The 16212-nt window shown below is 42.0% G+C and overlaps 1 protein-coding gene across 1 annotated transcript in view; it reads left to right on the top strand.

Moving 5' to 3' along the window:
• Positions 1–16212, top strand: part of LOC147748032 (cytochrome P450 2D15-like) — a 252763-nt gene that overhangs the window by 201390 nt on the left and 35161 nt on the right. Inside the window, exon 8 of the mRNA XM_086958052.1 lies at positions 15713–15854. Within this exon, the coding sequence (XP_086814178.1) occupies positions 15713–15854 (142 nt within the window). The remainder of the gene's footprint in view (positions 1–15712; positions 15855–16212) is intronic.

Below are 16212 nucleotides of genomic sequence, written 5' to 3'. Positions count from 1 at the left end.
TTCAGCTAACTATAACTCACGTGCCCGCAATGCACTGCTGATGATGTCACATATTACATCACTCATGACATGGTCAGTGACATCACTCATGACATCACTATGGTGCAAGAGTGCCTGCATTGGCACTAGGCAGCTAATGTTAGCGCCAACACTAGGGTAAACACAGGGGTGTGCCATATTGTTGGAAGTACAGCACACCCCTGCATTTTGGAAATGCTGATGCGCAGCGCGGACAGATGTGGCGCAGCTCTGCGCTCCGACATTTCATTGTAAAAATACCCCAAAATGTGTTAAATACTGCCTTCATTACATGACAAACCAGCAACTATTGGAAAATTAAAATCACTTCCTCTGTGATTCTAATTGCTCCTGGGATACACAGAAACATTTGTCCACAAGCAGCTTAAACTCCTTCTTAAACTATCATGCCTTCAACAATTTAGTTTTTGATATTATTCCTAAGAGGTTGAGGTAGGTTATTATTTGGGAACTAGACAATGTTTAGAGTCAGATATCTTCAGATTGCTGAATGAAGCCTACAGGTTTGTTAACTATTTCATTATTAACTTGGAAAGCCAATACATCTCATTTCAGTATGTTAAAACATGCAAAAACAGGAACATCGAAATGCTTTTTATGTATTTTTGCATTAAAGCTACTCTTGTTGGCTGCCCTGCAGCTTGTTCATGTTTGCTTGCCATTTGGATAGATATTATCTTTGCAGGAAAAAACCTCCTACACCTTCATCAAAAATAGGGATCCCGGTTTTATAGTAATTACTTGTTTGGCATTTCAGTCTGAATGTATTCATATTTATTTTTTGCTCATTCTATCTGTTTTAATCCATATTTATTTTGTGCTTAGTGTAAAAAGTGAACCTAAAATGGATATAATTCCATGTGTGTTTAACTGAAAAATGCTTACTCATAGTGGACATGAAAGTGATCGAATGATTAGATATTGATCATAACGCCTTTGGCCTGTCATTGAGCATTAAGAAAACCCCACACTTTGGGGTCAATGTGAGAACGAAGCTTCTTCAGCCTACTAATAACAATAGTTCTATGAAGTGGGAGTGGGCTGTTAAAACCCCTGTGGCCCTAAATACCATCAAGGAAACTGTGAAAGCAGACTATTTCTACTTCACTTGAGTTTCTGGGAATTGAGCTCGATTCAGTGGAAGGATGTTTCCGTTTACCGATCGAAAAGGTAGCTAAATTCAGGGCTTCCCTGATGCAATGCCTGGGCAAGGAGAAAGTGACCCTGCATTACAGCAAACAGTGGGTCAGCTTAACTTTGCCTTGGAGTAATGCCAATGGCCCGCCCCTTCTCACGCTCTATTGCACAAGCTATGGGTCTCAGGGAGGGACACCACCGTACGAGACTGTCGGCAGAGGTTCGCCAGGATATGCGCATTTGGTTGGCATTTCTGGTGGACTTCAACGGTCAAGTTGTGTGGAACAAGCCACCAGCGTCTTCGGACGAGCTTGGTTTGTGGACTGACTCAGCTGGGAGCGTGGGATTTGGCGCCATCTTTGGTAACCGATGGTCGGCGCAAGTATGGCCGACGTGGTGGCACTCCAGCGGTCTCACAGGTAACATTGGGTTCTTGGAATTATTTCCCATTTGGGTTGCTCTGATGGCATGGCCAGACGATTTCAGGGACCGCTCAGTGGTGTTTTGGTCTGATAATATGACTGTGGTCGAGTGCATTAACCAGCAGGCAGCCCGCTGCAAGTGGATCACATATACAGGCGTTCAGAGGCTATTTACCCACAGCGGACCAAGTGGCGGCACCATTCCCCGACGCGCTATGGCTAATCGGTGCCCCGGATTACAAGACCTCGTGGCAGCAAGCTTAGCCCCCAGGACAAGGAAAGCATACGAAGGAGTGTTTTGTTCCTACTGCGCATTTTTGGGTCCAACAGGGAGACAGAGCTGGGGTCAGGAGGAATCCTTCCTGGGGTTTCTAGTAGCACTGCACAGAGAAGGCCGATCAGCGGCGATGGCCAGTAGACATAGTGCGGCCATTTCATTCATGGCACAGGTGCATGCCATAAAAGACCCGACGGGTTCCTTTTTGGTTAAGAAAGCCCTTCGCGGCTGGCAGCGCCTTGAGGGTCGCAAGCAAGATGCGAGGCGCCCGATTGGCTTAGACAGGTTATCTTTACAAGTAGCAAAACTGGACGAGACGTGCTCCTCCCATTTCGAAGCAGTTCTGTTCCGGGCAGCTTTCACATTAGCATTTCATGGGGCTATGCGGGTGAGTGAACTTGTAGCGAGGAACAAGAAAGATGTTGAGGGAGGCTTGTGCAGGGATCACGTCCAAATTAGGGGTGATTCAATGGTGATCTCGATAGCCAGGTCCAAGACTGACCAGGGAGCTATGGGAAATAGTGTTATCTTGCAGCCCCGCGCGAGGGTCCCCCACGTGCCCGATAAAGTGTATAGAGGAATACTTGGCACTAAGGGCGGCTACATGGGAGGGAGTTTGCTGAGGCACAGGGATGGCACCCCACTGACGAGATTTCAGTTCCAGAGGATGCTAGCACTGTCAATCAGTGCTGCGGGCATGGACCCGTGCGATTTTGGGACCCCCTCCTTTAGGATAGGGGCTGCTACTGAGGCTACAGCCAGGGGTCAGAGTGCGGAGGAAGTAAAACAGTTGGGACGTTGGTCCTCGAATTGCTTCAAAAGGTATGTGCGATTGCACATGTTGTAAAGATCAATTGACATGCACTCACGCTTCTTGTCTTTTGTTTGAATTACAGTTTCGCGAGCCTGTCACACGGGGCGGAATTTGCAGTCGACCCAGCACCAGGAGACCAGCTGTCAAGGATGACCGACTGGAGAGGGAGTGGTATGGGTCGTGGGCCACTCATATGTGAGGCGCGCCGGGGACGTATTCAAGGCAGGTGACGCGACTCGCGCAGCTGGGGAATACGGGTACAGAGTGACCTTCCATGGGAAGGGCGGGCTCTATTTTGACCAATTCGAATCGTTTTTTGAGGGTCTCTTAGGGCGGCAAAGGTCACCGCCATCTGTAGTCATAGTACACCTGGGGGGCAATGACTTGGTGACACGGGGTAGATGATTGTTATTGGAACACATTTTGTCGGCTGTTAGCTGGTTGGCTAAAAGAATCCCGGGGTGCACGATTGCCTGGTCCCACATGATCCCAAGGAAGGTATGGCGGGGGGGCCTTTCGGTGTCAGCACTGAACCATTCAGTGAAAAGGGTTAACAATAAAATTGGTAAATTGTTCCGCTCTTCGCAGTTGCATAGCATTCCTCACGGGTGTATGTATCTGAATGATGGGGTTCATCTGTCCAGGGAGGGGAATGACTTACTCATAGGAGACTTCATAGCGTGGCTAAGGGGTTTGAGGAAGCATGACCTTTAGGAGGAGTAGGGGGGGGCCGGATAGTCGGTCAACTATCCGGCCTGTGGCGGTAAGGTCATGATTGGTGAGCAGTAATTTCAAGGTCCCTAGAGGGGGGTGCCACCCAGAATGGATGGGAGACGGCCATAGGCCCCTCCCAGGGGGGAGGCGGCTAGATGCCCCTCCTACTAATTTCCCGGGGGCCGGATATCCGCGACGGTGGATAGAGAGTGTGGGGATGGGGGGGAGTCCACGCTGTCCTTCCTACAGATACCTCACACAGAAACTCGGACGACCTTTAAGATGGCGTTGAGTGAAAAGGAGGCCCCCACCATGACAAGGGAAGTTACAGTTGGCAATGAGGGTAGAGTCCTCTGCGCATGCGCCACTCACACCGTGAGGGCGAGATTTTGGTAGTAGAGATCTGACACCGATTAAGACCTTGCCGTTGGCCCTTAATGCTAGGATGTACAATTTTAATTTAGAATGTATGCATTTTCAGGATGTTAGACTCAGCTAGGAAACCTTTGTATTAGAGAGCTGTTAAGGTTAGCCAAAGAACATGTCTTCATCGAAATGTAATAAATGTAAAATTGTACATAATGATGAAACTTTTATTTAATGTTTTAGATTTTGTTTCATATTTTAATAAATACGGCCGGGAGGGTGACTCCCTCACGCCTTCCAAAAGTTCAAACCTGTGTCCGACTTCTCCCATCCTTGGGGATTGGTGTTGGGAGGGGGTGGCGGGCATCCCGGCCATATGGAAAGGGGCGACCACTCGGTCCCCCCGAACGTATGGTTGGGTGCCCCGATCCCCCCGGGAAACCATTTTGGGCGGGGGGCGTGGCTCGGCTGGTATGCCCGAAGTGGCGTAGCCGGGGCGCGCCTTTTCCCGCCCAAGAGGTGTTGTCCTAGACACCTACACGGAAGACCACACCCAGGAGGCGTACCGGAGGAGGGTACACGCCCTCCCGCAGAAGAATAAATAGAGCGGGAATCCGAAGAAGCGTCCTCTTGTTCCTGTGCTCTGAAGGCTGCACCCACTCATTGCTCGTGAGCCCTCGACGGAACAAGCGGCAATTTTGACCCACCCACCAGCCCCTTATGGCAATGTTTTGTTTGAATAAAGTTTTACTGAGAAATAGATGTATAGGCCTTTTTTCCTTTGTAGAAAAAGTAAAGGAATGTTTAAGATAAGGCTGTGACTCTGCCTTTAGGATAATATTTTTCCTTTTTTAGGAGAGAGCAGTTGAGGACACATCATGGCTATGTCAGAACTTTCTTTCCTTAGTAGGTGAACAACTGTCGTATTTATTTTTTGGTCGGGCGGTAAGGTCATGATCGGTGAGCAGTAATTTCAAGGTCCCTAGAGGGGGGCGCCACCCAGAATGGATGGGAGCGCCCGGGGGGAGGCGGCCATTGGCCCCTTCCACGGGGAGGCGGCACCCACTAAGGATGGGTCGCCTAGGGGGAGACGGCCATAGGCCCCTCCCAGGGGGGGAGGCGGCTAGATGCCCCTCCTACTAATTTCCCAGGGGCCGGATATCCGCGACGGCGGATAGAGAGTGTGGGGATGGGGGGGAGTTCACGCTGTCCTTCCTACAGATACCTCACACGGGAACTCGGACGACCTTTAAGATGGCGTCGAGTGAAAAGGGGGCCCCCACCACGACAAGGGAAGTTACAGTTGGCAATGAGGGTAGAGTCCTCTGCGCATGCGCCACTCACACCGTGAGGGCAAGATTTTGGTAGTAGGGATCTGACACCGGTTAAGACCTTGCCGTTGGCCCTTAATGCTAGGATGTACAATTTTAATTTAGAATGTATGCATTTTCAGGATGTTAGACTCGGCTAGGAAACCTTTGTATTAGAGAGCTGTTAAGGTTAGCCAAAGAACATGTCTTCATCGAAATGTAATAAATGTAAAATTGTACATAATGATGAAACTTTTATTTAATGTTTTTTAAATTTTGTTTCATATTTTAATAAATACGGCCGGAAGGGTGACTCCCCCCCGCCTTCCAAAAGTTCAAACCTGTGTCCGACTTCTCCCATCCTTGGGGATTGGTGTTGGGAGGGGGTGGCGGGCATCCCGGCCATATGATTATTTGTCTTAACTTCCTCGTACTACCAGAAATGTAAAGATGATTCACTCACATGAAAAGTTGGGGGAGACAATACGCAATGTCCTGGGCAAACCAAGGAAGTAGAAAAATAATTTTACTTCGAAGACCCAACCCTGGTAAAATAATGCGTGTAGAAGGGCAAAAGGTGAGTTCCTTGCTACCATCAAATTCAAATCACAGGTGAATATCACTAAATCTAGAGCACATCATAGGTCAGAAATATCCAAGGCAAAAAGGCTGTGGGAAGATCTCTTATGGTCGGATTTGCATGATGCCCTGGCTAATAGGGATTTACAAAGATATTTTGAAAACTGTAGCTGCTGTTACCAGGGGGAACAAACCAGTGCTTGATTTTTGTATCCAACCAGAAGAGGGGGTTGCACACATTAGTTACCTGTATGCAGATAAGGATAGGTGGAACAACGATAGAGCTATCTTAGAAGTGAGTGGGGTCCCAAGTGAACTTACTGGACTGCAATTTTCACTTAGCAAGATGGGAAAAGCAATTAGTTCATGTGTTCGCGGACATACTCCCCGTCCTGACAGAATACCCAATGACTTGTATGAAGAAAATTTGGAAAACTAGGGTCCTTATATTAATCTACTTTCTAATAGTATCCTCGGATATAGACATTCCGCAATCATGGAAACTGGCAGAGATAGTTAACATTTTCAAGAAAGGGGACCGCGCACTCCCAGTGAATTATAGGCCTATATCCTTATAGACTCACTACAAAAAGATATCTACAAGCAGGTTCTTGCCCACTTCCAAGAGTGTATACATGAGGAGAACATCATTTCCAAGTGGCAGGGAGGTTTCAGGGCTCAAGTGAGTACCCTGATCCAGATCTTCTGCTTTTTGTGTATTTTCTGGGGGGAAGTGACTGTCCACAATGGCAGAATTTATGTTCCCTCTGTTGATTGTCGCGCCACCTTCAATATGGTAACGAGAGTGAAACTATGGGAAGTCCTCAAAGACATGGGTATGCCGACTCCTCTCCTGAACATTTTAATAAGACTTTACGCAAACACCATGGCTCAATTAAGATGGGGTGATAGTGGTGCGCTAACGGAACTTACCCAAATTGATAAAGCCAGAGTTCGATAGGGGTGTGTATTAGCACCTACCCTGTTCACCCTGTTTATTAATGATGTTATTAGCTTCCTGAGCAGGGATGCTTGCGACATGCCAAAAATAGGTGGCCATTTGGCCATCGCTTTCCTATTCGCGGATGATACCCAGCTCATATCAAAGTCGCCGCAAGGGCTCCAGCACCTGCTAACTGATTTCCAGGCATTCTGTCTGGAAAGGAGGTTGTAGCTGAGTTACTCTAAAACAAAATGTATGCTTTTTTCATTAAGTTTAAAGTCAAAATGCAGAAAGTGTCTGTATGTGGGTGCCATCTCACTAGCGCTAGTGACAGAGTTTGACTACCTTGGTATAAGATGTACTCAAAATATTAGCCGGCTCCCACAATCGGAAAGAGTGCAACTATCCCTAGTCCACCAAACGGTGAATATTGTTAAGATCCATAGAAAAACTATATCTAGGAAATTGGCACCAGCGTTAGGGATATATAACATCAAAGCTCTTGGGGTAGCCCTATATGGCGCGGAGATGTGGGGCTGATCAAACTGTAGTGGTCTCTCAGTAACTAAACAAACCTGTCTTAGATCCCCATTGAATCTTCCGATGTCCACCCCACTGATTCCTCTCTATCGAGACCTAGGCCAGAAAGGAATTGTACACAACATTTTTTAAGAATGCTTATATTTTGGCCACGGCTATGTTTTACTCCAGGACTTGCGTCTTATAGGGTGGGCCTCCGAGAACTAATTACACCAATTTGTGAGGCCAAGATTCGTTAGATGAGCACAGTGAAGACCTTGCTCCATAAACTAGGATTAGATGTATATTGGAGCCATACGGAAATCCTTAGTCAGATCAACAAATCCAGTCTCAAAGTTGTGAATTGGGGCGCAGTTGAGACTGATTTGTTAATAAACTGCAAGGGCTCACTCTCAACTGCTTTTATGAATTTTAAACATTAATTGTCATTTGAGGCCACAATAGCTGAAATTGTTCCCCAACTAACAAGAAAATTATACATACAGTTCAGGTGCCTCCCTGTAAATAGCTTTAAAATAAAATGGGGCAACGTATGCGAGAGGGTTGGAGGAAATTGCCCCTGTTGCCAAGGGATAACGGAGTCACTTGAACATGTTTTATTATTTTGCCCCTTGTACTACCAATTACAAACTAAATGGACAGCCCCACTGTGCAGAAATCTGGGGGTAAGGAAGTACAAGGAGGCATACAGAATAATGCAGTTAAATACTATGCATTTGATTGTATTTTGTACAGCTAGGTTCTTAATGGCTATGTGGATTAGGCACATTAACTTCACCCCTGTTATCTTTTAGGCTTTTTGTTATTGTATGGCTCATGTCAGATTCACATCATGTGCCCTGCATTATATTGAGTGAATGATGCTTCTCTAATTTTGTAAGCTTTTTTCATGTGTTACTACTGTTTTTATCATATTTTATTAATACTTTTATTAATAAACAATGATGTATTAGAATATGTTACACTTGGCTGCTATTTTGATGAAATACTATGATGCACTTTGACCACTTTATTATGCTACTATTGCAATTGGACTGTGAATGGCCATTTACAATGTTATGTTTTATCTGCATCTTGTGTTTGTAAATGTCCTATTCAATGGTGAAATTTTATGATCTATAGTGATCGAAATAAAGTTCTTTGCATTCTATTGCTTACTCATGTTTGAATGTCTAATGAGTTTTAGCCATTTACAGGACAATACAGTCATCTGAAATCATACGCATTGTAGAACACCTTCAACAGCTGTACTTCTGGTGTCTTCCCTCTTGTATTCATTGGGACGATGTACCTAAGCTTACAGAATCATTCTTTCTTTTTCTTTTTGATTGATTTATTATTTTGTGTTACCACACTTGATGGATAAGTCCTGAAAGTAAATATTTCAAAGGATTAACTTGTTGCAATTCCTTTTGAAACTTTGAGCGAAAATGCTTGTTTCATTTGCTCAACAGACCCACATTTCTTTTCAAAATTGAGTACAGGATAAATAGTAGATTTTTTTTAACACTTTCCAACTTTTACACCTAAAAGGAGAACAATGTAGACAGCTTCTCAGCTAAATAAAACAAAACCTTTTTTTCTTGTCTCAGTGCTAGACTTTTAGCATATTTGGTATAGTCTGCAACCATAAGAGATGTAGGTATATAATTTTTTAAAGTGGTATTATCCCTGTCTTGTTTGGTATGAGGCAAGTTATCACTCTTTTGAAGGTACCTCAAGCTTTTTTTTGAGAAATAAAAACTCAGCATACATAATTTGAAAATAGAGAAAGTTAAAGAAAAATACATTTATTTATTTATTTATTTGTTTATTTAGATTTATAAAGCGCCTTATCACTCAGAGGTCTCTAAGTGCTTGTCCAGAATAACATACTGGTTAAAACGCAGTGAGGTAGCCATCATGGCCTACTTCTTTCATTCTGTTTAAAAGTGATATGGTCTTAATCACCCCATCAATAGTGATATTTTTCCATATGTGGCCAATTCAATACTAGGAGAAAGAGCCATGGAAAATGGAGGGAACAAATTGTTAAAGGTGTCATCTTCTATTCAAGGTTATTGGGGTTATATATGTTTATAAAACTAAAGGAAACAATCATTATTTTCAGACAGGGTAATTCTAGCTACACTGTTCTCACCATTTATATATTAAGGGTCTTTCTTTTCAACTTTTAAATAATTTCCTAATAATGTACCATTTCTAATTTTACCCCCAAGCCCCCCTTGGAATATGCCTATCATTTAATTTATAATCCCAGACCCATATTGTTTTTTTTTAACTTATTACATTCAAATGTAGCTGTATTTAAATAATTAGAGAATGTTGTGATTTCAAGGTGTACATGTTATGTTCTAAGTTACTGGTTTTCTTTTAATACAACTATTGGGATGAGGCATTGCTAACATCTCATTATTTTCAATAAATATATCTGATGGACTGCTTTAATTCATAAATTTAACTGACAAAGCAGGACATTCACTTTAGAAATGTTGAACCTTTTATGAAATCTATGTTAAATCTACACTGATTGGTACCTACAGTAGGCAGGAAAATATCAAAATCAGAACAAAATGAAAGCATGATCACCAAATAGTCTAAAGCCAATTTCTGAAAGTTAAAGATTATTTGTAACTTTTCAGCTAAACAAAATAAAAACAATGCTAGATTGTGTGGCGTGAACTGGAGTTAAAAATATACTTATTATTATCTGGATTACATAATCATCACATATCAGAGAAATCTCTCCGCTACATTTTTTTGTTAGACGTTTTTACATTTTATATTAAGATAATCTACATAATGATAACCTACACATAAAGGGGCCTACCACTTAATGAAAATCATATCACAGTACCAAATTGTCCTTCAAAAAAGTTGCTAGTCTATAATTGTTGTCTTTCCAATTGTTTTTAAAAAAAGCTAATTATATGCCATCTACCATTTGTTTCACATTACTGTGTAAATACATGGATCAGTTGAGGTTCATAAATTAAAATTATGATCACATTCGTTTTACCAAACACAGTGGAACAGAAAATATTACCTACTCAAGATCCATCTAATATTTTTGTTTCTTCATCAGTTTCAAGAGTCCCCTGTGGTAAAGGATTTTAGTTTTACTAAATGAGAAATTATCATCTGCCATTACAATTCAAAGAGGTACCACTAGTTAAAGCATTACCCACACAGATGCACTTTCTTTTTTTCTTTCTCTTCAGTAATATGGGTTTCATGATTTAAAATAACTTGCAATGCCATTGTTTCTAAATGAGACAACATATGTTGTCTCCTAGTGGATTATTAAGGGCTTTAACATTCCCAAATGTTCCTCAAGTCACTAAAGGCATGCAAAGAAATAAACACTGTATAAGGGCTTCAAAGTTCTACATTTACCACAATGTAAATAAAGGAAAACTAATGTGAAGTCAATTGAAAAATGGCATAAATCAGGGCAGAAAGATTTAAACAAAGTAAAAACCACATAATAAAAAACATGTAGCATACAACAAAAGACAGGAAACAACTGCATGGAAGAAAACACATACCATAACTATATAAGGATTGTTTGATGACCGTCAGGAGGGAATGGTGATAGACAGATCCATGTGATGAAAACATCTAATTAAATTATAACAGCATGAAACTTGCACATACAAAGTGTATCTGAATGTGAAGATAAATAATGAATACATAAACATATTTTATAAAACATGAATAATTATTTATAATAACATACAGGACCATAACGTGCAAATGTATGAAAAATGGATAAACATCTTCTGTCATCCTTATCTCCATGATGGACTATCTTTCATCTATTCTGTTTGAATTCTTGATAATTTCTTCCATGTATGGGAGTAAAGACCTGATTTCCTCTAATAACACTTCCGAGATATAACCTGTTGTAGATTTGATTAGAGGTTTAGGATCATTAATTGTTTTGACAGAAGAAGTAGTACTGTTCACACGTTTTTGAATATTAATGGCTAATGAATAAACAACTGATTTTTGAATGTTTGAAAAGTGCCAATTTGCTTCGACTGCTCAGAAAAGGAAGAATTAATATGTACAAAAATTTGTGTAAAATCTAATTCATTTAAATATTTGAATTTGCTAGATAATGTGTTAGAGCTGGAGTTATTTTTATTTTCCATGTTCTGCCCATAGACTATATATCGGCTAACAGAACATTTAAACCTAAATGTAAATCTAATATTAATAGAAAACCTATAGTCAGGACTACTAGCTTGCATGTGGTGTAAATAGTGAAAGAAGTACTATGGAGAATTCAGGTTAATCCATTGGTTCCTTTTGAAATATAAATGTGAAGAAATAGTTATAAAATATTTTTTAAATGAAATATTCTACTTGCAATACTTCACACAGCCATCATTGTAAAGCAAAGAAATTGTGAAGAATAAGAATCCCTTTCAAAGATCATTCGGTATTTCTCTGGGTGCTAAAAGTGCAATAAATAACTTTGACATTCACCCCAAAGACCAGAAAGGTTACCAAGTTGTAGAGAAAATTAAGTCTGTGCTGCAGCAACAATATTGATGAAGGTAAAATATTTAGCACTTTGGCCTTTGAAGATTTTATTGGTGCCTTGCTAAAGCGCTGCCTACTTACTTAGCTGGCTGTGGCATGAAGCCACACCCCTGCCAGATCTACATTTGTTAAACATGAGTTAAGAACTATAATTAGACAAAGAGCACATGTGACGCTCCAATCTAAATGTAACCTAAAACTGGCTCACCACTGTGGAATGTTTAATTGGATTAAAGGTATCTCTGAATGGGATCTTCAAATTGAATGCCTCCTTGTTGTTATTCAAAATCAATTTCACAAAGGATTCTGGTTAGCTGCCAGAGACAGCTTATGTGGCAATGTAAAATCCAGCCCCTAAGCCTGCACAAAAAGTGGGAAAGATAGTCGTTCCTTAAACTAGGTACCAGGATGGAAGCCTAGGTACATAGATTCTTGTTATATGCCAGTTCACATTGCAATATGACTCCTGGTGAAAACAGTGATTCATGTCCGGATTGATTATTCCTTATTGCCCCCATATATTTTCCCCAAGATTTTTGTTGCTCTAGCAGAAAAGATATCCACATTTTCTGGCAGATCTTGTCGGTATAATACCACCTGCGTCTAAGCCTATTGGGAATCAAATGTCATCATTAGGGGGGCTGAAATGACTGATGAGATATAAATGACATTACATAACCAAGTGAGCTTTGATCACTGTGGCTACCCTTCAACTCACTATCACACCATCAGACAGTAACTCTACTACCAGCTGCAAGACAACATACTGTGGCACCCTGCGAGGGTTTGTTAGACCTGTCTTCCCCCAACCTATTTGTCTACTTACTTCAATTTGTATTGCTGAAATTTGTTTTTGTTTGCCCTAGGTCGCTGTGCACTTTACCACTATTAACCAGTGCTAAATTACTTGTGTTCACTCCCCTGAACATGGTTTGATCGGCTTACACCTGATTGGCATATTTCATTCACTTATCAGTCCTTTGTAGAATGATATACCATATACCCATGGCCTAATAAAAGACATAAGAAGTGGGCCTGCAACACTTATTGTGCCATTAGCTTAATTATTACCTTACATATGTCCATAGCCTGTCATTGCAGCCTTAAAGAAGTTTTAAATTGGTAATTCGACTTGGCAATATAACCCCATTGACAAACTTTCAACTATTCTTTTAATGCATGTAAGTCACCCCCAAGGTATGCCATAGGGAGCCAATAGGACAGGGTGTATCATAATTAAATGTCTGGACATGCACTTCTACGTTTTACATGTCCCGGAAATGAAAAAGTCCTAAATACGTTTTTCACTACTATGGGGCCTACCTGTCCCATAGGATAAATTTGGTTGCCTATTACATTTAATAACTGCTAACATTTGATTGGGACCTGGTAATCAGTTCATGTTTGGTATCTATGAAATTGTAATGATAAATCCTCTTTAGAATCAGATTTTAAATTACAATTTTGAAAATGCAACTTTTAAGAAGTTGCCATTTTCTTATCCTTAGCAGTCTGGGGACTGCAAACTCTCCTGGGTCACATGACTGGGTGTTACTTGCAGTTAGACTTTGTGAATTCCTCCCACACAGTCACACAATTGAGGTAATAGGTGTGTCTGAATGGACCATCTTCTGGCATGTTCCACTTGCAACTGAATAATCTGTGGTCTGCCTTCACACAAAAGCCTTGTCATCAATGTATTGCACCTGTAGCCAGTTTGGAGCCAGAACAAGGAAGTCAGGAAACTTCAGTCACTTCAAAGACTCTAGAAGCCTCTTCCAAACTTCAGAGGAGACACTGTGTATAAAAATAGAACTCTCAGATCCACTTTTCAGTTCACTTCTGGAACTGTCTACGGGACTCTCAGAGGAATGCCTGCTGCTGTGACTTGATGTGCACTGTGCAAGACTGCTTTGCTGCCTGGAACCTGCCTTGAATCTTCACAGAAAAACCGGAATACCGGATATGGAACCTAGCTAGGGTGGTGTAAGACTCCAAGTCAAGTTGACTTCAACAGTCTTGTTTCAGACAGGAAAGAACAATTTCTTTCTTGAGTCCCCTCACTCACTAGGGTTTCCCACTGGTGACATGCTTCATCATTGTGGTCCTCTCAATCCGCTGCGGATTGAGGTGTGCTTCGACTTAAAATTGGGGGTACTAGATAACAATGTAACCATAATGAGTTAAAAGTCTCTAGTAATTTTCAACATGTTTCGAGCCCCCCCAGGGCTCTTCCTCAGGACCACGCAGGGTCCAGTCCTGTGAGTTCCACTCCTTAGTGACCTAAAAGTGAGGTAAATAAATAGTTTGTGATACGTGATGTTCCACACCTACTGTGTGTGCACTATAATACATACGATTTGACTCAATGGATCGTAGTATCTGTAGAAAATAAAACAGAGCGATGTTAGAAATACACTTGCCTGCCAGGGCACTGGCAGTTAATATACTGCATGCAACACAATTTGTCTGGATCACACTCAAACATTGTCCATGTGCATGAAAAAACACCTTTATCGTCTATTCCATCGCACCTTGTCGTGGAATTAACGTGTGCATATCATCTCCTAGGGAGATATAAAATAAGAAGTACATTTAAAAACACAGACATTGACACCACGTGACAAACCCCACATAAAAACATGATGTGTGGCAAGATTACATTCATGTGAGGTTCAGAATTGCCCCATGGTCTGGACGGATTGAGGGGCTCGTAGTCACACTCTGAAAGGATGGTAAACTATGGTTAAGTATTAGGCCCATAGCCACTCTCTAAACTTTGAGAAAACAGGAGCTGTGTTACCCAATGTTGCCGTTTGCTACCAGAAAAGATCTGTTGTAGCTGCGCTGTTGGGAGGAAAAAGTGTGTCACTTACTTGGGCTGAGCATGCTTTACCGGTGATTCACCTACTCGTACCCCTGGAGAACGCATATTAAGATGAGTCTCCACGGGTACCTCGTTGAGTAGTACTGTTTCAGCCCAGTCATCGGGTGGATGCTAGAGCTGTAACTGGAATAAAGATGGCCGCCAGAGTTTGGCAAAACCGGCAGCCATGTTGGGAGAATGGAGTGAGACATATTTTAAAGGGGTCATACTTCTAGTGGTATCACATCCCAAGGTATGACTCCTCTATCCGTGGGGGGTGACATACCTGAAGTACATTATGTACGTATAGTTGTCAAGGCAACACGGTCAAATGAGTAGTGCGATCTCTATGTTTTGTAGCGTTTACTACTCAGATTCAATGAATAAAAAAGGATACATAATGGGCTTATGTCTCATGTGTCAATTCACATTGAACCTTTCAGTGAGTCTCATTTTTTCAAGGACACAGATAGTCAGATCGTACACCAGCTGAGGCAGCTCAACCAAACCTTTACATTTTATTGTTGAATCCAAAGGCAGTAGTGCTTTCAGAGTTGAAATGGGTAAGGTGAGAAACTATTGAGAGATAAGACTAAACTTGTTATGTATGTATGATTTTCATAAACGTTGTACCTTATGCATTGATGAAGGTCTACCCTTGAGTGCAGGGCTGGACTGGCCGTAGTGGGTACCAGGCATTTCCCCAGTAGGTCCCCAGGGTGGGGACCAGTTTTAGACCCCTGGGGACCATTTTTATTGCTAAAGGCCGGGTTTGCAACTGCAGAATAGGCTCCAGCACAAAAAGTGGCACAAAGCATTCCACAAGCACACTGCCCCCCATTTCCCACCCCTGAGGCTGGCCGAGCTCTTTGCCAGGGCCGGTTTCGATTCTCAGTCTGGCCCTGCTTGAGCATATGGTTCACAGGGCTCGATGTCAGAGTAAATACAACAGATAGCATCCAGCTTTGGCCCCTTGAATAAATTAGGGTTATCATCCATGAAAAGAGGGATGCAGTTTTGGAGCAAGAAAAGCTTTGCAGGGCCTGCAAACCAATATTTTCTGTGTGGTCCAATCTGTTATCATGTCTGTCCATGAACATGCAGTTAATAAACTGAGCATATTCTCTGTTTAACATGTTGGCTATTACTTGTAGGGCACTACACTCATGTTCAACCTGACGTCCGTCCTGAAATCTGAGTCCATCTGGGCAAGACCATACCAGTTTTATCCGGAACACTTCTTGAATGATGAAGGTCAATTTATCAAGCGAGAAGCCTTCTTACCTTTCTCTGCAGGTAAATACATACTTGTTAGGATAAGGGTGTGTAGATTAGTACTTTGGATATAGAGGTGAAACCATTAATGTAGGCAGTGTCATTGTCACATACATTAATTTGTAGATGCTGACTTGATTGCTAATGTTATGTGTGTGTATAGTTCACCATAGACTTAAAAAGATATAGTGTACAGTTGTAGAGCAATGCAGGAGCCTATTTGTCATTATTTCACACAGCACAATGCAGCAAGCCACCTTGTAGCTCTGCACGAAAGAAAGAGGACAGAAATGCACCTTATTTAGCATTACACTGCGCATTCATGTCCTTTCCTAGTACTGGACCACTTTTGGCTGGCTAGAGCCAATGCAGGAACCCT

Source organism: Lissotriton vulgaris, chromosome 1_1 (genome assembly GCF_964263255.1).
Source record: "Lissotriton vulgaris chromosome 1_1, aLisVul1.2, whole genome shotgun sequence".
NCBI classification, from domain to species: Eukaryota; Metazoa; Chordata; class Amphibia; order Caudata; family Salamandridae; genus Lissotriton; species Lissotriton vulgaris.
This window is presented reverse-complemented; position numbering and strand designations above follow the sequence as displayed.